Source organism: Polychytrium aggregatum, assembly GCF_025602895.1.
Source record: "Polychytrium aggregatum strain JEL109 chromosome Unknown BJ171scaffold_24, whole genome shotgun sequence".
Classification (NCBI taxonomy): domain Eukaryota; kingdom Fungi; phylum Chytridiomycota; class Chytridiomycetes; order Polychytriales; genus Polychytrium; species Polychytrium aggregatum.
Genome location: NW_026516226.1, coordinates 453530 through 472748, shown reverse-complemented (window position 1 = coordinate 472748; position 19219 = coordinate 453530). Strand labels below are relative to the sequence as shown.

General features: G+C 57.1%; 4 protein-coding genes across 4 annotated transcripts; 1 reads left to right on the top strand and 3 right to left on the bottom strand.

The window, feature by feature from the left end:
• Positions 1 to 554: 554 nt before the first annotated feature.
• Positions 555 to 1306, bottom strand: BJ171DRAFT_558891 (uncharacterized protein; the record flags this gene model as incomplete). The annotated part of the gene is made up of 3 exons (XM_053113177.1): positions 555 to 590; positions 813 to 1019; positions 1235 to 1306. The coding sequence occupies 3 exons, from the start codon at positions 1304 to 1306 to the stop codon at positions 555 to 557; spliced, it is 315 nt and encodes a 104-aa protein (XP_052965608.1).
• Positions 1307 to 2351: 1045 nt separating this feature from the next.
• On the bottom strand, positions 2352 to 7547 carry BJ171DRAFT_600080 (MYCBP-associated protein family-domain-containing protein; the record flags this gene model as incomplete). The annotated part of the gene is made up of 19 exons (XM_053114978.1): positions 2352 to 2472; positions 2638 to 2709; positions 2876 to 2931; positions 3051 to 3138; positions 3279 to 3437; positions 3666 to 3747; positions 3872 to 3993; positions 4100 to 4216; positions 4404 to 4554; positions 4672 to 4814; positions 4981 to 5094; positions 5303 to 5666; positions 5798 to 5895; positions 6031 to 6121; positions 6208 to 6240; positions 6382 to 6660; positions 6791 to 7086; positions 7269 to 7330; positions 7433 to 7547. 19 exons carry the CDS (start codon positions 7545 to 7547, stop codon positions 2404 to 2406), a joined length of 2511 nt encoding a protein of 836 aa, XP_052965607.1. The 3' UTR covers positions 2352 to 2403.
• A 900-nt stretch (positions 7548 to 8447) lies between these two features.
• Positions 8448 to 12596, top strand: BJ171DRAFT_145313 (uncharacterized protein). Its single transcript, XM_053105744.1, has 5 exons — positions 8448 to 8832; positions 9272 to 9469; positions 9649 to 9691; positions 9880 to 11112; positions 11390 to 12596. The coding sequence occupies exons 1-5, from the start codon at positions 8738 to 8740 to the stop codon at positions 12551 to 12553; spliced, it is 2733 nt and encodes a 910-aa protein (XP_052965606.1). The 5' UTR covers positions 8448 to 8737; the 3' UTR covers positions 12554 to 12596.
• A 776-nt stretch (positions 12597 to 13372) lies between these two features.
• BJ171DRAFT_145277 (uncharacterized protein) lies at positions 13373 to 18092 on the bottom strand. Its single transcript, XM_053105743.1, has 16 exons — positions 17916 to 18092; positions 17588 to 17778; positions 17460 to 17465; positions 17314 to 17343; positions 17130 to 17208; positions 16903 to 17037; positions 16711 to 16822; positions 16360 to 16516; positions 16056 to 16262; positions 15899 to 15959; positions 15410 to 15803; positions 14683 to 15305; positions 14494 to 14583; positions 14282 to 14340; positions 14059 to 14145; positions 13373 to 13948 (listed from the first exon to the last, which is right to left on the bottom strand). The coding sequence occupies exons 1-16, from the start codon at positions 18008 to 18010 to the stop codon at positions 13470 to 13472; spliced, it is 2805 nt and encodes a 934-aa protein (XP_052965605.1). The 5' UTR covers positions 18011 to 18092; the 3' UTR covers positions 13373 to 13469.
• Positions 18093 to 19219: the final 1127 nt, after the last annotated feature.

The window sequence follows — 19219 nt, the reverse complement described above, 5'->3', positions numbered from 1 at the left end:
AGGGGGTTGGGTTGGGTTGGGTTGGGTTAGGTTGGATCCAGCAGCCGTGAGCGTCGACGATTTGGGGACGGCAGTCTTTGGCCGAGCTCGCAGTGGCTGGGAGGGTCGGAGGCGGCGAGAGCAGAATGCGCAGACCGGTCGAGCAGCCGTGCAGACAATCGAGCAGCCCGGAGCGTTGGGCAGGAGAGCGGCGGGCAAGCAGATGGACGCAGAACAAACGCTGCTCGACAGAACCAAGAACCGACCAAAAGTCGCCGGAAAAAGGGGGAGAGATCAGGGCGAGAAGAAGAGAGGCCAAGGCGAGAAGAGAGTCGGCACATGCTTTGCCAAGGCTGGCCCATTCACGTGCGCCGCCACAGCCACACATCCACACAGCCACACATCGGCCGCACACAGGCCGCACACAAGCCACACGGCCGATTCCACCCAAACGGAACTGTGCTGCTTCCAGAACACACTATATTCAGCGATTCTGGATCTGAATCGAGAATCAGCCACAGCCAGACCGTCGCCTGAATCTTCATCGGCACAGTGCCCGGGCGGCGGATGGAGACTCAAACCATAAACGACTGTCCACAGCCGCACATTTCCTGGAGCCCAAAAGCGCAGAGGAGGCATCATGAGCGAACTGAATTGGCGAACTGAATTGGCGAACCGCATTGGCGAACCGCGGCTGATTGGCGAGAGTGGCGAACGCAGCAGTCGGTCCACAGCGACCAAGATGCCTCCCAATCGCAGACCTCGAGATGTCCACCGAGACAACAGCCAACTGATACGACGGCACGGCTTACTCGCACTCCAATACAACATACCTTAACATTCGGATTGTGGAACACAAACTGATTCGACAGCTTGTCCTCCACAAAATCCATCTCAGATCCAATCAACGAGAACAGGGCCTTGGAATCGACCAGCACCCGGACGCCGTCTTGCTCAACCAGTTCGTCAAACTTGCCCGGCTCGGTCACGTATTCGAGCGAATACGTTTGTCCAGAGCACCCCTTCTTCTTGGTGCCGACCTGGCATGGGCACGAGTCGAAGTATAAGCCGGTTGCATGATGCCTCTGAACCGAAAGGGTGCACTCGAAAGATCTTTCGCAAGACCTTTCGCACTGCGTGTAGTTCGAGTCGCAGTCTTTTCCTCCCGAAGATTGCTCTGATGGCGTGTGAAGTGGTCCTCGCTGCAAGCGAATCGACCAACCCGCGAGGGAAGCTTGCGCATTGTATAGCTTACCTTGAGTAGCTTGGGTCCGTCTGAATCAGCGTTCAGCCTCTTCAGCCGCTCGACGGCAGCTGGAGTCTGCATGTTGGTCAGGGTGATGCATGTTCCGACTCTGTCAGATGCAGATCAACGATACCACGCCGCCATACTCGTCGCCTGAGACCAAGACGCTCAGACTTCGTCACCGGATTCCCAATGAGATGCTCCTGTCCGCAATTCAGCCCCCCCCCCCCTCGAATAAACGCAGAGCCGAGGCCTGTGTCCAAGCCATGGATGCAGGCTCCACTGCATCGATCCGATTCTGCATCCACAGATCGCTCACTCAAGCCCAACAGTCTCCGATTCATTCCGGTGCCGATTGTGGCGCATGGATTCTAATTACCAGTGTCAGGACAGACTTCTTTGGCAGCACTCGTCCCTTCTTTGCCGGTGCATTCACGGCCGACGACAGTTCGGCTCGCAGCGTTCTGGAATATGCTGAAAACGCGGCCGCATTGACCAGTCGCTGTGGCAGACTTTGAGCCCTCAGTGATGGGAGCATGTTCGATAGATATCAATGATGGAAAATAACTTGTGGATGCGCTTGTGGGTATGGCGAGCCAGGGACAGTGGGCAGGAGCAACCCGGGGAGCGTGAGTGAGTGCTGACAATTGATCGATCCATCGGGCAGTCCGTGTCCTCGAGGCGGTCGATGGCAGCATCGGGCTTGCTGCGCCGTCGCCCTTCCACGAGGAGCATCATGCGCCCGCCCCGCAAACCATCCCAACCTGCTGCCGTCCTGCTGCCGTCCTGCTGTCGTTCTGTTGTCGTTCTGTTGTCGTTGCGGTCCTGGTTCTGCCTCGGGCTGGATCGCTGGAGGGAAGCGGCGGGTGCGCATTTTTGTGAGCTCCGAGGCTGGCCGGCCGCAGGATGGCAGTCACGACAGATCACGTGCTGTGGTTCCGATTGGGCCCGGACACACCAATCAGGGCCTGCCGGATGCCTGTGCAAGCCTGCGGGTGTGGGAAACCCCGGCAAATCCAAGCAAAAGTAGTCCCGGCCGCAGGCAGCCTCTCCTCCCCCTGAACAAAGCCAGTGATAGCGCCAGAGCGAGATCGAGCAATGTTCCTTCTGCATTCTGACCAGATCAGTGACCGTCTGCCCGCTGCCGACGAGTGCCCCTCCTCCTCCCGCTGCTTGGCTCAAAGCTCGTGGCCGTCCTGAAACAGAGCCGTCATGCGGTCGATTGCTGTGACGAGCAGCTGCCGAGTCTGTCGCGTGTCCGTCCAGGATGCAGGAGGTGCAATAGATGATCGGAGGAGTCGAATGAGACCAGCGAGCGCGGACAAGTGGCTCGATCCACAAACCCGTTCGAGGCGACATCAGTTACTCCGATGCAACCAGATCCAAATCCGGATCCTTTCTCCCCGGCGTACCTGGACTTTGAGCTCTTGCTTGTAGAGAAGCTCCTGTTGTCGGCGCTCTGGTGTCCATCCCGAGTTGTGACGCTGGTTGGAGAATAGAACCGAGTTGGCGGGGATGGCGGAACAAGTACATGAGCACAGCGATATCGCCGTTACATCCGCAGAGTGGATGAGTGCAACACCACACCGTCACATCGACAGACTTGCACCCATACAATGCGACTCTGCCATGACGCCATCGGATCTTTACCGGCTTCTTGCTTGTGATCAGCTTCGCGAGCTGTGGCCGTTGCTGCTCGTCTTGATCTGTGGTGTGCCAAGTCAAAGTTCTGGGCGTCAGCTGGGAGAAGAGGGTTGGCCGCCCTCTCCGGCACGATCCAGCCAGCAGCATTGCCGCATGAAATGTGCGGCGTTCGTGTACTCGCCAGCATTGGCTTCGTTCGTCTTTTTTCCGGGGGCTTTCTTGGCCGGCGGAGGAGCACCCTTCTTGGCGTCCTTGCCAGCGCCAGGTCCCTGGAACCGAGCATGAAAGCGCGGGACAGCGGTTTTGTTAGGCGGCAATGGGGCAGTCCGTTTTATCTGGCGCCGGGCAAGAGCGCTGATCGCGTTCGAGCGTCTGTGGAAGCGTTTGTGCCAGCATCACCAAGTCATACCGCGGCCGCTTTCTTCTTGTCGTCGCCAGCCCCCGGGGCGCTTGGCGGCACCTTGCGTGAGGCATCCGCAGCAGTGGTCACTCCACCCTTGCCGGCATCGGCACCCTCGTTCTCTTCCTTTGCCTCTGTTGCCTCCGGGAAGAATACGGCGGCCGATCTCTGTCGAGCAAAGTAGTGCGACCCGTTCGGGTTTTCGTCAAGATATCACCGAGGTATCGTGGCGCATGCGCTCGCAGATGACCAAGCCGGCTCTCCCTCTGCATTTTCTCTTCGACGTGCACATGCGACCAGCACCCGTCAAAGCTCTGAACCTCACACATCAGAGAAACCAGCCAAATGAATACTGAATTTCACAGAATAGGATCATCCGCTAATCCGTGGGCTTACCGCCATAGGAAGCCCAAACGACGTTCTCAAGGCTTCGGAAATATCGACGATACGATCAGCTAGGTCGACCATGATGTCAAATCTGGGATAGCTCGGCAGTCAGCAGTGTACAGGCTCAATGAAAACAGCTGTGCAGGTTCATATGCGCACCATCGGTGATGCCGCTACCAAAGATCCTTTCAAAGTGCATGGGATCGACCACATACCCGACAATGTAGTGCAACGACGAGGTCGTTGTCTTGGGACAGACAGAGGCGCGTGATACCAGGTCGTTGAGGCGGCTCAAATGGGATGACCGAGTATCGACGTCACGAATCTCGCCGCAGAGCTAGCCCAGTGTCAGAGTCAGGCCCCGAGATCGGATCAGTAAGGCTTGAGGAGGGGTCAAAGGGAAGGTGCCTGCCACGATGGCGGTGGTATCGACGACAACTCACCTCGCTCAAAGATGTGATCGAGGCATCCCATCGATACGGCAGAGATGGGCGCACAAGAGCGGCAGTATCGGATGCAAGTTGACTCAAAGCGTCATAGACCTGAGGATCGTAGGATAGCTGTGGGTGTACGGCATGGCTGGTAAGTAACTTGCCGCCTGTGGATGCTGGAACGTAGCATCCATCGCATCTTCTGTTGCTGAGATGGGCACATTCCAGTGTGATCGCCACAATAATCTTCCCATGAAGATCGAGGCGCTGTGGTAGTCTTGCATCAGAACTGCGACCTGCTCGCACATATGCATACATGGAGCCGCTGGTTCATCTTCAGGAACGCTATGCGCTCGTTCATCGTGCCGTCGGGTCGCTTTATGGAGGCAGCGTGTGACGGCCGACTCTCGAAGCTCTTAAAGTTTCTGAATATCTTGTCGATGACTTCCTGGGCGAGTGCCATAGCTCTGTGGGGCGCAGCGAAAAATCAGCTCAATGCTCGCTCTCATATGACCATAGCCGGACCGGCTGGACAGACGCACTGTCCATTGTGACAAACACTCAGGCCACCCCTCCCTCCGTACTGTCGCTTCCGAAGAAGTAGCTCCAAATGGCTGCGGTCGTCGCGGTGCTCGTCCGGCTCGATAGCGATGCCATGTAGCTCCAGATGCTGCAGCTTGTCGGAGCAGCGTGGCGAGGTTACAAACTTCCACGATTCTCTGAAGATCTATTTGCGCGCCAAGACACCCGTCAGCTCACTTGGCAAGGCGGTGCAGTGCAGTGCAGTGCGGTGATATTGTGCAATCCAAACGATGTGACAAAACATATCGCCGGGTTGCCGGTATCCACAAGCGACCATACGGCCGGTAAAATGTCTGGCATTGATCACTCACTCCTGGAGAGGCGCTTTTGAAGATGATCGGAAAGTCGAATGCCGTTCCAGGCAGAATGACTCCAGTATGGTGATAGAAAAAGAAGCGCTGTATGCCATCGTACACTGCATTGACCTGACGGAAAGCGCGAGGGTCGGTTGGTTTTGTATGACAGTGCGTTTCTGCGCACAAGCAAAGATCGTTTCCTCCAGATACAGGGTGCGCATCCATGGCTCTTGGGTTTGTTCAGGATGAGATCATACAATAACTTCACAGAGCGGCAATGCTTTGGATGAGGCTAATGCTGCAGATACGACTAAGGAGTGGGCAGATAGGCACTGACCTTGAGGGGATTCGGGGCCTCCTCCTTGACCCATTTGAAGTGACATGCCGTCGCGCCTTGGTTGTAGACAGTCAAGACCAGGGTGCTGACCTGGCCCAAGTAGTTCTCAAATACCAGACGGTTGTTTCCAAAGACGATTTTCATCTCGAACGAGCCCGTTCTTACGTCCGTGTCTTCGTCGACGACCTCGAGGTTCTTTGTAACCTCTTCGGGCTCTTCAAGTTTCTCGGCAGCACTCTCCCGGGCTATGCTGGTTGTCGCCTTGCTCTGGCGGCGGGTCGCAACTGAGTGAGGCCTATCTTTTGTCTCGCTCTGGCGCCGCGATCGTTCCTTGCCCGCGCCAAGGTACTCGCCCTTGGAGGCGCTTTGGAATGCAAGCATGACCCAGGAGTCGGAACGAATCGACAGTAATATCTTAATGACCAGTCTTGGCATCAGGGATAGTTCGGCGCATTCGGCAGGGATTCGGGGCTGGAGAATGCGAACTGGGCCAACCTCTCATCCAAACGCTTGATAAACTCTTCAGCAAGGCTCTGTGGCCCGTCATCCGTGAATCCTTTGCCAATCACCTCCATGTATCCGCTGTCACCTTGCTATCGGACAGATACAAAATCTTCAGCTCTGAATATGCTCGCTGATATGGTCGGCGGCTCCATCGCTGCGATCACGGCGCATACACTCGGATGACGGTACCCAGCATCGACACTCATACTGAAGCGCTCGCTTACCACGTAGAATGAATCCAAAGCCGATATGACATGCTTGAGCTCTTGCTTTCTGGAGTGCCGATATTCTGTGACCGGGGCCTTGTAGGTTTGACTTGGAGAAGGGAAAACGAATGGAGACCCGGCGACATGATCCTTAGAACACACAGTCGCTTGAAAGCAGCACAATCATCAACACACCTGCACGACTCGTATGTTCTGAGGCGCTCGATCCTGATGACATCCGTTGCAGGTATTGAGCAGAGTATTGAAACAGAGAGTATTGAGCAGAGTATTGAAACAGAGAGTATCAGCGTCCGTATATACATCGAGGACCGAGTGAGAGGCCTAAGGCGTCGCTCCTCCGGCTCTTACTCTCGTGGACCGCCCTTGGGCATCGGGAGGGTGAGTCCCAGCAGATCGTTTCCGATTCGAATCCCGGTCTTCCAAAAGTTGACATTGCGGGACTCGAGGAGTCGGAGGGCCTCCTCGATCAAATCGCGCTCCTCGAGTCTCATGCGGTGTTCGCCAAGCCGAGCCATCAAAATATCCTCGGGCGACTTTTTGGATTTGTTGGAGAGCCTGGCCTCGACCTTGGCCCATTCGATGCTGTGGCGCCTCCAGTTTTTGAGGGCGTGCTCCTCCCGCAGCTCCCTATATGGTCGAGAGCACAGAATCGGCCAGAGCTCAGCCAGGGGGACAGAGCATGTTCTCTGAGAGAGTCGGCGAGGGCGGATGCTAGGGCAGCTGCACCCCGGAATACCCTCGGGGGTCGGCGGCGCACCTGTATCGCTGGAAGATATGGAGCTTCTTGAACCAGCGCTTCTTTTCCTCGCGTTGCTGAGCACGAAGAGCAGCGCTGCGTCGACGGCTCATCTGCTGGGTGGCAAAGGTGGTGGCTTTCTGAGATTTTTGCGGCTCGGCGTCGCGAGCCACGCTCTCGGCCGAGTCGTCCTGGCTCTCTTGATCGGCGGGCTTGTCGATGCTGCCGTAGATTCTCTCGAGCTCGAGATAGTCGTCCGTGTCGCCGAGTAAGGTGTGGGCGACGACGTTGCCGTCCTTTTCGCGTCGCGGCCCATACTTGATGGGTGCAGGCGGTGAAGGAGGATTTGGTGAGTATAGCTCGGCGGTGTTGTTGTCTGGTGGCAAGTTGGTTGTGACGACAACGCGTGCTGGTCATGAACCAGCGACCCCGACGACGACATAGACGACAGCTCCAAGCAACAAAACAGGCGCGCCAGAGACGCAACTCGCACACTCACATGCTGGGCGGTGATCAGGGTGATGGGAATCGGACGATGGTTGGGATCGGTGAACTCGGGCTCTGCAATGACAATCGATAGCATCAGCTGCCAACATCCGCTGCCGATATTGACGGCTCGGCCAAGGGCACCAGCGGGCACTGCACTTTCGGATGGCTGCGTACCTTCACCCAGATAATCTGGAGGGAGCGGACGGGCGACGAGAATCTTGCCGGGCACCTTGAGGTCGCATATGTTGAGTTTGCGCAGCGGCGGTTTCTTGGCGTCGATGCTGGCCATGGTTGAGATGCACTGGGGACGAAGCGTGTGAAAGTGCCGGTCGGATCAAGCCGATGCGACGGAACTGACAGCCATGGCGCCCGAAGACACTGTCACGTGGTAGGCGGAAAGAGGCGGGCATTTGCGAATGCAAAGGCGAGGAGATTGGAATCGAGCGGAGGGGCACACATGGACGAAGGTGAACAAGCAGGAAAGTAGCATCCATGTAAGCGGGAGTGGTCAGCGGGTGGAAACAGCTGGTGCGAGCAGAACAGTGCGAGGGGGGGAGGGATCGGCTCGGCAATCGCCAGGGAGGGTTTCTAGAACACCCGCGGCGATCGCGCTTCGTTCTTCTGTCGAGATATCGGATGCACCGACGTCCTTCCGACCACAGGCAGGCTGGGAGACTGACTGGGCGACGGGATGCCCGCAGCATGTCGCCATATGCCAGGGGAGCGCCACAAGGAAGCCCCAAAGGCGACAGGCCGCCCGCAACCAACGCGCCGGAACAAGCGCATGGTGCCCAGGGGCGGCCACGAGCACGGTCAGCTGATGCGATCATGGGCCGTGTCCGGCGCCACGCGGAGGCGGCGACGCACGTTCCCACGCGCGCCGTGCGACCGCGCCGGGCAGAGCGTCGCACACGCCGGCGCGCGTTCTGCAGTTTGTGCTGTGCGAGGGTTCTGTTGTGCCGGGTTGTTTCTGTGGGCAGACAAAGGGCGATCGCGACAGTTCAGTGAGCACTGTCACAGTAGTTGTCACAGTCGCTGTTACAGTAGCTGTCACAGTCGCTGTCACAGTTCGTCCACCGCCCAACTTTCGGTCCTGCCCGAATCGCCGCATTGCCCTGGGTCAATCTCCATCTACGCTTCTCTTCCTCGACAGGTCTGCCTCTGCAATTGCTATTGATACCGTCGCCGACGCTGGCATCGATACTGTTGTTATCAGCATCACTGCCATCACTGCCATCACTGCCATCATTGCCATCACTGCCATCGCTGTCCTCGCTGTCCTCGCTTGGCGCCCACTTCTGCGCGGCATCCTGCCTCCCTTCGCTTCCTTCTTCCACCCGCCGATGCCGGCCTGATTCATCCTGACTGTCGTTCGCCTTTGCTGACCTTTCGCCAGGCCTGGTCTTCCCTCTAACCTGCTTGCTCGGTCCACTTGCTCCACTTCCTGCAGCCTGTCCCTCGATCCTTTTCCCGAGCCCAATGGGTCGCCTGGTGGTCTTTAACCGCCGCATCGACTTGGCCGGAGATGACCTCTACGTCCCCGCATTCTACGGCGTCATGCTGCACACCATCTGGTTGGTACACCGCTTCTGTTTGCTGCTCTGTCGAGGGTCCCGGCATCGCATATCATACTGCTGGTTCATTTGGCTGACTTTGTATTCCTGACTCGATATCCCGCACGCTGGTCGCTGCGCGGCTCCGCCCACCCTCTGGTCCGTTGCTCACACTCGCTCTCATCATCGGACACCATTTGGATACCCGGGATACCGTCTCGACAATCCAAAACCATGCTTTCTGCGGCATATCTCTGACCTGCCGTATCCACCGGCACCCACCGGCACCCGCCGGCATCGCACCCATCTTCGGCTCTGCACCTTGGGGTGGCTTTGGCGCCGTACTGCAACCTCGGATCATTCGTCGCCCTCCGCCCTCACACATACAACGACCTCTATCCAACTCTGCTTTCGACTCGATCCTCGTCCTCCTCCCTTCGGACCTTGCTCGGACTTGCAGGATCACGCTCATCGCCATCGTCTACTACTTCTTGCACTCGGACGAGTTCCGTCAGAACTGCCAAGTGGCCGAGCAGCCGTTGTACTTTGTATGGATCTACCTGATCAATCTCTCGGTCGAGCTCCCGCTGGAGATCCTAATTCTGGTCCTGTCCATGATGGGAACAGTTGCAAACAAGGGCCCGCGACGGTGGCTGAGGTAACTGCTGCACTAGCCGCTTAGCGGATTCGCTGGGCCTGTGTCTCGGAGCCCTGTTCGGGACAGCATCGACATATCCAGTGCTCTGCCGACGTAACGACGCCGGTCCTGACCTTGCCACGCCACTGACTCTCTACGGTCTCGTTTGTCTCGCACTACCTGGTCGATTGGCAAACAAGCCCGCTGGTCCACATCCACTTTTTCGTGCTCATGTGCGAATATGTAAGTCGGCATTCTAGCTTGTTTGTGTCGTTATGGCTATCGGCGTGTGCTGGCACCAACCTCATGGCCTCGGCAATGTCTCACTCTGCTTCCCTCCATAAAACCAATATCCTGATGCATCCATCCTATCGCCCATCGACGCATCGCCCATCCTATCGCCCATCGACGCTACGCCCATCCTGAGCCAGGCCATACTGTGGTGGGGCGTCTTTGTCATCTCCACCAAGGTCGTCTGCACACGACCCAACACCGGCCAAAAGTTCAGCAACTCCGTCGCCAACGTCATGGTCAACCTCGTGGTCATCTGGGGCATCCTGGCACTGTCCTTTTATCTCTTTTTCTTCATGCTCTTTATGCTCGGCTCCAAGACCAAGAAGCGAGCCGCCTTTGACAAATACCTTGATTTGTGGAAGCGGCGCTTTGAGCTCTTCTGCGGCACTCTCGGCACTCCCGAGATCCTCAAGAACGGAAAGGATACGCTGGCGGATCTCTCCAAGCAGATGGCCGACTACTTCCACGACGTCGATTGGTCTCCGTCTGACATCCTGGTCGGGCTCATTTTGCTCAAGCGAGAGCAGAAGCGTGTTCAGCGCCGTCGGGAGGCCACCAAGGCATACAAGCTGCGCGAGATCCAAACCTCGGTCCAACCGTCCCTCTCGGCGACTATGGTGACGTCGCCTGCAATCTCGCTTCCTTCGTCTTTTGGGTCACCCACCGAGACCATCCCCAGCCATGCCCGCCATCCCAGCCGCGGCAGCATCACCCCGACCCTCAACACCGTCGACTCTCAGACCGACCTGATCAAGCGCAAAATGTCTGACGCTGTGATTGTGCCGGTCTCGCCCCAACACATCGACTCGACCCACCCACTTGCGTACGGGCCGATGGCGTCAACGTCGACTCTGCCCACCTCCACCTCGTCCACGTCTGTCGGCCACATGCCACTGGCCTCCGAGGCCACCATGAACTCCCTCCTCGGTTCCCGCTTCGAGAACAACGCCCCCATTACCCACGCCGACATTGTCGATGTCCTGTATTTTGCCCGGTACGCCGAGCTTGTGTACAACCACACCGAGGCCAAGGCCCTCGGCAAGAGCGTCCTTCTCCACTTTAACGAGGACAACGACCTGTTCAAGTCGCCCTACCTGATTGCCTACGACCACGACTGGCAGTGCATCGTTATTGCCGTGCGAGGCACCTACTCGACTGCCGATCTGCTCGTCGATTTCAAGTTTCAAGAGGCTCCGCTACATGTCGACGAGGACCCCGACGGCCGACACTTTTGCCATTCGGGCATGCTCGTAACGGCCGAGAACATCTACAGCGACATCGAAACCGAGAAGATCCTGCAGCGGGTGCTGTCCCCTGAATCGGCCTATTCGCACTACCGCGTTGTCGTGTGCGGGCACTCGCTTGGCGCGGTAAGTTTGGCCGATGACGATGGCGATAGGGGTGATCTAGTCAGCACTGCGGTCAGAACTGCGGTCAGAACTGCGGTCAGAGATGCGGCAGGTGGGCTGCAGCTCTGCTATCTTGCCGCCTGACTGTGCTGCACCACACACCTTCCCTCCGTGCGCGTGCGGTGACTATGCTCCCGACAACCGCACCGCCGAGACATTTCCAACCCCAATTCATTCGTTCGCTCAAAGTCGTCGACTAACTGATTCTCTCCATTGGCACACGGGTCCTTACCCATAGGGTGTTGCGGCTCTGCTCTGCTACAAGCTGCGCAAGAGCGGGTATGGCCGTGCGCTGTGCTACAGCTACAACCCACCGTCCCAGCTTGTCTCGGTCGTCCCGGCCGTGCTGTTCGAGGAGTTTTGCATCTCTGTCGTCATCGGCGACGACCTCGTCTCACGTCTATCGCCGCAGTCCATGGAGATTCTCAAGATCGACGTTCGTCGACTGATCAACAACTGCGACCGCCCCAAGTGGGAGATCTTCAAGTCCGTCCTCGGCAACCACTTCTTCAAATGGACAACCAAAAAGCAAGGCAAAATGGGAGCCGCAGGTCTGCAACGACAGCCCACCGACCTCGGTGGAGGCACCCTCCAGCGGTCCGGCAACGGTAGCGGCAGCGGCAAGGACACCGGCGGCAAGTCCACCCTTCAACGGGTCCAGAGTCCGACCGCCGGCCTGGAATCTGTCGAACTCTCGGACATTGACGAGGAGCAGCTCAAACGACGCACGGTCTCAATTCGCCGTGATGAGCGCGGCGTCGATCTTGAAAGCCAGCTGGCGAACATGAGCAAGGAGATTCCACGAATGTATATTGCCGGACGCATCCTGTATCTCGAAAAGATCACAAAGTACCTGAATCTGGAGTCGACTTTCTCGATCGGCATCGAGGATCAAGACTCTACTCGCAATCCCTTCCGCAAGGGCCCACAAATGATCCGCCGCGCCATCCTCAAGAACAGAGAGCTTCAGGCACTGCAGATGAGCCAAGCAAACGACTCGTCGCTCTCGCAAGTTTCCCTCGATGCCTGTGCGCCATCTTCAACGCTCCCCAAGAGCGATCTGGCGCGCTCGGCCTCGCAGCGCTCCAAGCTCAACAGTCCCCGAGTTGCCGTGCCTGCCCCCACCGCCGGCAACAACTCCAGCAACCCCAGCAACAGCAGCAGCAGCAGCATCAGCGGCGGCACCCTTACTCGGTATCAGAGCACCCTCACCCGCCGCGAGCCCGGAATGATCCACTCCGAGAGCGACAAATATCAGTATGTCCCTCGCTGGGCCTCCCGCGACGAGTTCCAGGAAATCCAGATCTCGCGCTCGATGCTCTCCGACCACCGGCCCTTCGACATCCTGAAGGAGCTCTGGAATACCCCTCCTGGAAAGCCTTTGAAGGTGTACCGGAACTGAGTGGTGGCAAGATCTCCCGGAGCAAGAAGAACGGAGGCAAACTTGTGTCGGCGGCTGTCATCCGGCTTCAGCGTGGGCTCCATGCTCACTTTGATGGAATGTCGGCTGTTGATGTTTGATTTTTGATTTTTGGTCCAAGAGCCCCTTTCAAATGCTTCCATCCGAAGCCCTGACTGTTTGTAAGCAAGTGCCCACGCCTTTTCCTGTCCAAGCGTTTGAGTGCAGGATCGTTTTCTCCCCCATGGTTGTTGTCGAGAAGAAGAAAGGAAGGACTGTATCGACCTACGAACCAAGCCAAGCCCTGTCCATATCCCATCGTAGACAATATCAATGTCATGTCCCGTGTTCCCTCCCCCTCCTGAAGTTGGCTTTTGGTTGTTGTTTTTTGCTAGTGTTGTGAGCACACCCGTTCCTCCATTTTACTTTCCTCCCACTCATTTCATATTTTCCACGCCCCTCCTCCCTCTTCAGCATGTCGAAACTCTTTCCCACTCCCGCTAGCTCCTTCACTTTGGCTGGTGCGTGACTCGACCTTGGCCATTCTTTTGAGATCAGCAGAACAGTGGTAGATCAGCCTGGGCTGTGTCCAGCAAGAATACAGGGTTCGCAGAATGAATCGGGAGCACCCTGATATTACTACTTCTCTTTGGGCTGCAATACACAATGGCCATCCATCGCTGCGCTGCAATACCACGGCTTGATTCAAGGCAAGGGCCTCGCATCCAATGAGCAGCAACAGCGACAAGCCAGGCGATGTGTTGATTATGGCCGGCAAAACACTCTATCGATCGTGGTTGATCGACACTCGCGTCCAGCCGAGCTCATCAGGACGATCCGCGCAAGTGCATACAGTCTTGTTTGTTGCCATGTGCTCCGTCTCATTTGCGCCACGATCTGCTGCTGTGGCCCGTCAAAGTTACAGCAGATACCGGTACACGGACGTTATCGCAAGTCTCTCGTGCGGGCAGACCCACGCCTCCGTTGACCGAAGCGGCGGGACAAGCCCAAAGTACCGCCGGATGGCGTTCTGGACTTCAATATGGAAGGAATCGCCCATGCCGCCCATGAGCTGGCCCACCTTCTTCTCGGCCACACGCTTGGAGCAGTCCCGGAAGAACTTGTTGGCCTGAGTCGACCGGAAAGATTCGAGCGATCCCTGACTCAGTGCAGAGCCCGTCGGTTGGGTGCTACTGGGCGACGATGTGGGCGGCGAGGCTGATGGGCTGCCAGAGAAGCCGCCGATCGCCATTGGAAGCTCCGGTTGGCTGCTCTGACGTTTGGATCGGCTGTGAAGGCTGTGGAGGTTGGTCAGGAGCAGGCGGAGATCCTGTACGTCGTAGGCGGGAATGAGTTTGGTGATTCCTGTGAGCTCGACTGTGGTTTCGCCGACATGATCTACAAGGAACGAATGACAGACGACGATGAGACAGCCCGAATGGACCCACAGGATCAAGCGAGCCACATGCATCACGATGTGCTGCACTGATCACATTGCAGTAACGCACCTCGCTTGATGTACAGCTCGAACCCGTTGCCAAGAATACGCTTGTCGGTAACCTTGTAGCGCTGTGAGCGGTTACCGGTCTCGCTGACTGCCAGCATCGTTTAGAAGAACGGCGACGGTTTCAGTCTCGGTGGCTATTGGATCAACCAAGGAGTGGATCCCAGGCTGCGCCTCACTCCTTCGGGTTGCATGCATGGCTTCATCTCTCGAGCGCACCAACGTACCCAGCTCTGCGACTGCATGGTCAACCAGCCAGCCATAGACATGTGGGCCACCGATGATGCTTGTGCGGACGTAACGACATGTAAGTACGCCAAGCGGTTCGCAGACACTGCAGGTTCGCAGACGCTGCCCAAATGACAGCCGCTCTCGAAGCAAAATGGGTCGTCTCACGAGCAGACCGCTCTTCAAACCCGAGCTGGACCACCCTATTTACCTTGCTGTCAGGATCCGCGGGATCAAGAGGGGCGTGATAGGAAGGAAGAACTCCCGAGAGAGGCTGATGTAGACTAGAAGCTCTTGCAGCCTGGTGTGGCACGAGACGGCACAGTGCGTCGAGCATAGCCATCGTGTTAGCATAGCATACAGCGGACCGAAACGCAGCCCTATCTGCCGCATGACTCACCTCCGCACATTCACAGCAAGCAGTTGGGTGTCGAGCTTGACGACCCAGACGGCTGAGTGGCTCGTGTCCAGGTTGAGAGCCGCTCGTGCAGGGTCCGGCTGGGATTCCGGCGGAAGTTGCAGAGAGCCCACAACCCGGAGTTGCTGCAGCACCTTTGCCGAGACAACCTCGCTGCGCGGCGTGCCTGGGGTGCTTGGGGTATTGTGCTGCTTTGCTCGGTCTTTGAGCAGGAGGTACTTTGACTTCCATACTGCCAGATCGTCGACTCGCGCCTCCGCCTCCTCGCTCACAATCGATTGGTAATCCAGGTCGTTTTCGGGTATCTTGGTGATGTGTTTGGAGGAGACCTTGATGCTGTTGGGAGCTTCTTTGAGAGGCATGAGAGGCATCGATGGGGCTCGATCCTGCGAATGCTGTCGTGGACGCGCATAATTGCCTTCGCTTCGTTTGGTTGGTCGTGCTGAAGGCGAGGACGGGCTTCGACGGCTCAGGTTCTCCACAAACTGATTCAACCGCTTCGTCTTTTGCGACTTGGTCTCGGGCGTTGTGAGGAGCGACATGAACTCTGCAGGCGTCAGCTTCTTTGCAGTCCGCTCGGGTGACGCCAGGCTTCCGTCCATTGACTGCTTCGGCGGTACCAGTCCAAAAACACGGGTGTAAGACTCTGGGCTTATCCTGACTGCTCGAGTTGATTTGTAGCTGTAAACTGACATACAGCATTACTCACTAGTGATCCCGATGCATTCGAGCCGGGTGTCCCCGAGCCAATGGCTCCCGATTCTACTGCGGCGCGGTCGTTGCTGTGACTGCGCGGGATGGTGCTTGGGGTGCTCATCGGCATGCCCGGACCCAAAGCAAACGCAACTGATTTGGATTTCAGCCGCTTCTCTGGCCGAGTGCCTCGTTCAGTGTCGTCATCGTTGCTTGCAACATCACTGTCATCGTCCGCATTCAGCAGACTTCTCCGGGGCCCTGCAGACGCCAATGGACGCGTTGCTGCTACTGCGTTTCCAGATGTTGACGACGGAGTAGGCATCGCAGTAACCGGAGCAGCCGGCGGAAGGGGGGCTGCGACGGTATCTGCGATGCCACCGTAGATGCTCGACAAAGCATTTTCAAAGCTGTATTGTGGAATCGGTATGCGGTCAGGGCATGCGATGCGATACAATACGTCTGGATGATGGCGAGATCCCAGCAAGCAGCACAAGTCACATACCTCGCCACCACCGATTCGGGGTGGTGAAAGAGGACGGTAGTCTTGTCGGGCTCGATGTTCACTGTGTTTGAGAACGCCTGGGTAAGCCGACAAGCCGATGCATGCTTGGACCATCTGCCGATCTTTCCTCCTGAAGGCCACCGCTCGGCTGACTTACCATCAAGGATATTGGGAGGCGCCACAATGTTGATGTATATGAACGGGAACTTTTTCGATCCAGTGTCGAGTCCGTCGATCTCCATGATTTGCTTCTTGGCCAGCTGATAGATGGACGATATCGTTGAGCTGTGATGGATCGAGACCGGGCGCGCATTGACATAGATAAAGGTGCGATCATTTACTGATCGAGTGGTGTGTTTCAGATCTGTCGACAGAGATGTATCCAAAGGGTTACAAACACAGTTCCTGGCTTCTTGGCGGCCCGTATGGCGCCCATGGGCAGCGAGCGAGAGAGTAACTACCAGCCGAGGGTTTTGGGAGGACCATTTCAAACGCCACTGATACATTCGATGGAGGCGTGAGATCCTCCTCGCTTGCGACGGCAGGCAGAGCAACCTCTGTGCGCAGAAACTGGAGGTTCGCGGCCACATTTGCGCCGTATATTTGCTGGATGGCCTCCTGGTGACAGATGCGACGAGCGCCAGCATTAGCATATTTCTGGCCGAAGCAGCGGCCTTGACTGTCGCCAAGATATCCGGGAAACCGCTCACAGAAAACGACGCTCAGCACACCACTCTCAGGACGTGCAATAGTGCATTTCAAGATCATTTCCTCTGATCATCTCACGATATCCTTCAGCACACTCATCTCACCATCACCGATGCCACCGAGGTTTTGGAAAGCCCGCTGCTATCTCCTGCCGACGCCTTGCCCTCTGTCGCAAGCTTGAGCGAAAACCGAACGGCTGGATGGGCGAGCGCATAACTGAGAGTGGCCGAGCGTCAGCTGCAGACAAGATCGATTCTATACACCCAGCCACATTGCTCGCAGTCTGCGATTCGAACCTGGACACCAAGTCGAGAATCTTCTTGTTGGTGCTGCCAACGGCCTTGAGAGCGTTCTGTCGGCGAACAGGCATGTTGCAGAAGAGCTTGTTGACGGTGACGCTGGTTCCGACTGGAATGCCCAGAGGTCGCTCGCTGTGATAGGGCAAATCGAGACAGCATGAGCATCTTGGCTCATCCAGCGATGGTCTGCATCCTTGAACTTGATATTGGCTCGACGACATTACCTTGTGATGCTGCCTGCAGCGTCCAGAGCATACACTCGCCCCACGATCTCCTCGGCCATCCGGGTTGACACCACAACGCCTGGGCAAGTGTCGAAGATATGCAGTTAGGTCGCAATCGGTGTCCACTCCACTCTTTGATTCAAGCTACAGGACCATTCGCTCGGCCCCAAAAGCATATCCTTACTTTGCGAGTTGGCGCAGATGCTGTTCAATGCTGAGGCAAGGGTGCAAGTGGGCTCCGGGTTAAACTGCTGCTGGCTCTGGCTCTGGCTCTGGCTCCAGATTGGAGCGGCGAGATTGTTGCTGACCAGCCCAAAATCGAATGCATACCTTCGCCTGTAGGTCCAGAAGGATAGATGTGAGTCGCTTTGTTGGAGATATGGCTGGGGGAAGGTCTGGAGACAGAATCCGCAGAGCCCTGCTTGATCCCTGAAACGAACTGCATGTGCTTCACTCACCTCGAAACCCATATGTGCTCACACTCTCGATATCCTCAAAGTCGTGGATCTTGGAAGTGTAGTGTCGCATCGCCATGAACTTGGCGTCTTCGGCCGGGATGCCTCTGCCAGTATCCTTGACCAAGATCTGAGTCAGGCCGCCGCCGGTCGCCGTGATTTGGATGTTGTCTGCTCCCGCATCCAGAGAATTTCTGTGGAGATGTCAGTTGCGCAATGGTCCGGATGAAATGTTTTAGAATAGACAAGACAGTGCTCCTGGTCCAAACAGGGCTGCTGCTGCCGCAATCGCCAGAGGCGGATGGATGGCTCAATCGCCGCAACAGCATACTCAACGAGCTCCTTGATGGCGGCCTCGGGGGTGACGGCGACCTGGGCCGAGGCAATCCGCCGCTCGGCCTCTCTGGACAATTTCTGGATGCTCATCCCGACAGGTTTCTCGGATGGTGGTGGCGGAGGTGGTGGTGCTCGGGCGTGGTTCCGGATGAGATTGCGACAGAGACGAGGCAGGCAAAGCAGCAGCCACGCTTGGCAGCTTTGCGCGCCTGTTCGTCATGGAAGACATTGCCCGTTGATCTTCCGCACTGAATGCCCATGGGCATGCCTGTCCCGACTAGACGAGAGTCGAGCCTGGGACACCAGTAGCATGTCTCGAATACGATCGGCCCCGCATGCGGATCATCAGCCAGGTGGCGATCAGCGATTCATTCGTCTCAAACCCAACTCGCAAGCTCCAGCTCGGGACAGGACTTCCTCTCTGGGCAGCCAGCTCCATGGGAATCAATCACAGATACGTCAGCACTGCGGATGAGCCGCATCGCCGATGCATATGTTTTGAGTGTTCCGATAGCTCGCTGGCGGCAAGCGTGCATCGAGCAGCCCGTTCTCGGAGCTCTACTCGACCGATCGTCCAGCAAGCATCCGCCAGTGTTGCTGCTGTTGCTGCCTTCTGCTGTTTCCTCCTGCTGGAGTTGGTGTCATTGCGGCCACCTTACATCAAGGCCGCACGATCTACTTCCACGGCCGGCCGGTCTGGGATGGGCCGTCTCGTCATCTTTCGCCGGCAAATTGAGCTGGCCAGCGACGACATCTACGTTCCTGCCTTTGGCGGTGTATGCTTTCACACCGTTTGGTGAGGATCCCTCACGTTTGCCGCACCGGCCTTGCGTCTGGGCTCATGTATTTGGTCGTGTGCACGAGACTTACAGTGATGGCCCCCCTCTGCCGGATATCCAGGGGTATCCTCATCTCGCTCCTTTACACCTTCCTGCATCAGCAGTCGGTCCTCTCGTCATGCCAGATATCTCTCCCGTTCGAGTACTACGTCTGGCTGTATCTCATCAACGTCGGGCTGGAGCTGCCGCTTGAACTCAGCATCATGGTGATATCGATGATGGGAACCATCTCCAGCGTCGGCCCACGCAAGTACCTTACGTCAGTGGTCGCCGCAGTGCCGCATTTCGAGCGCATTCCGGAGGCCCGCTCCATCTCCGAACGATGGCCAGCGTCTCTGTCATATCGGCTTGAGTGTCCATGTCCGGTGGTGCTTGCGAGCTAACGTGCTCTGTTTGCTTCGATGGACGGCTCCGTATGTGACTGTTCTTCAACATCGCTTCTCCGGGGCACTCCAGAGCG

Excerpts from the sequence above, each read along its gene's own strand:
- BJ171DRAFT_145313 (XM_053105744.1), top strand. The coding sequence starts at position 8,738 with ATGGGTCGCCTGGTGGTCTTTAACCGCCGCATCGACTTGGCCGGAGAT. Across the intron at positions 9,470-9,648 it reads GGCCCGCGACGGTGGCTGAG|CCCGCTGGTCCACATCCACT; the intron begins GTAACTGCTGCA and ends TTGGCAAACAAG. Across the intron at positions 9,692-9,879 it reads TCGTGCTCATGTGCGAATAT|GCCATACTGTGGTGGGGCGT; the intron begins GTAAGTCGGCAT and ends ATCCTGAGCCAG.
- BJ171DRAFT_145277 (XM_053105743.1), bottom strand. The coding sequence starts at position 18,010 with ATGAGCATCCAGAAATTGTCCAGAGAGGCCGAGCGGCGGATTGCCTCG. Across the intron at positions 15,804-15,898 it reads CCCGAATCGGTGGTGGCGAG|CTTTGAAAATGCTTTGTCGA; the intron begins GTATGTGACTTG and ends TCCACAATACAG. Across the intron at positions 14,584-14,682 it reads CTTGCTGTGAATGTGCGGAG|GCTGCAAGAGCTTCTAGTCT; the intron begins GTGAGTCATGCG and ends GTGCCACACCAG.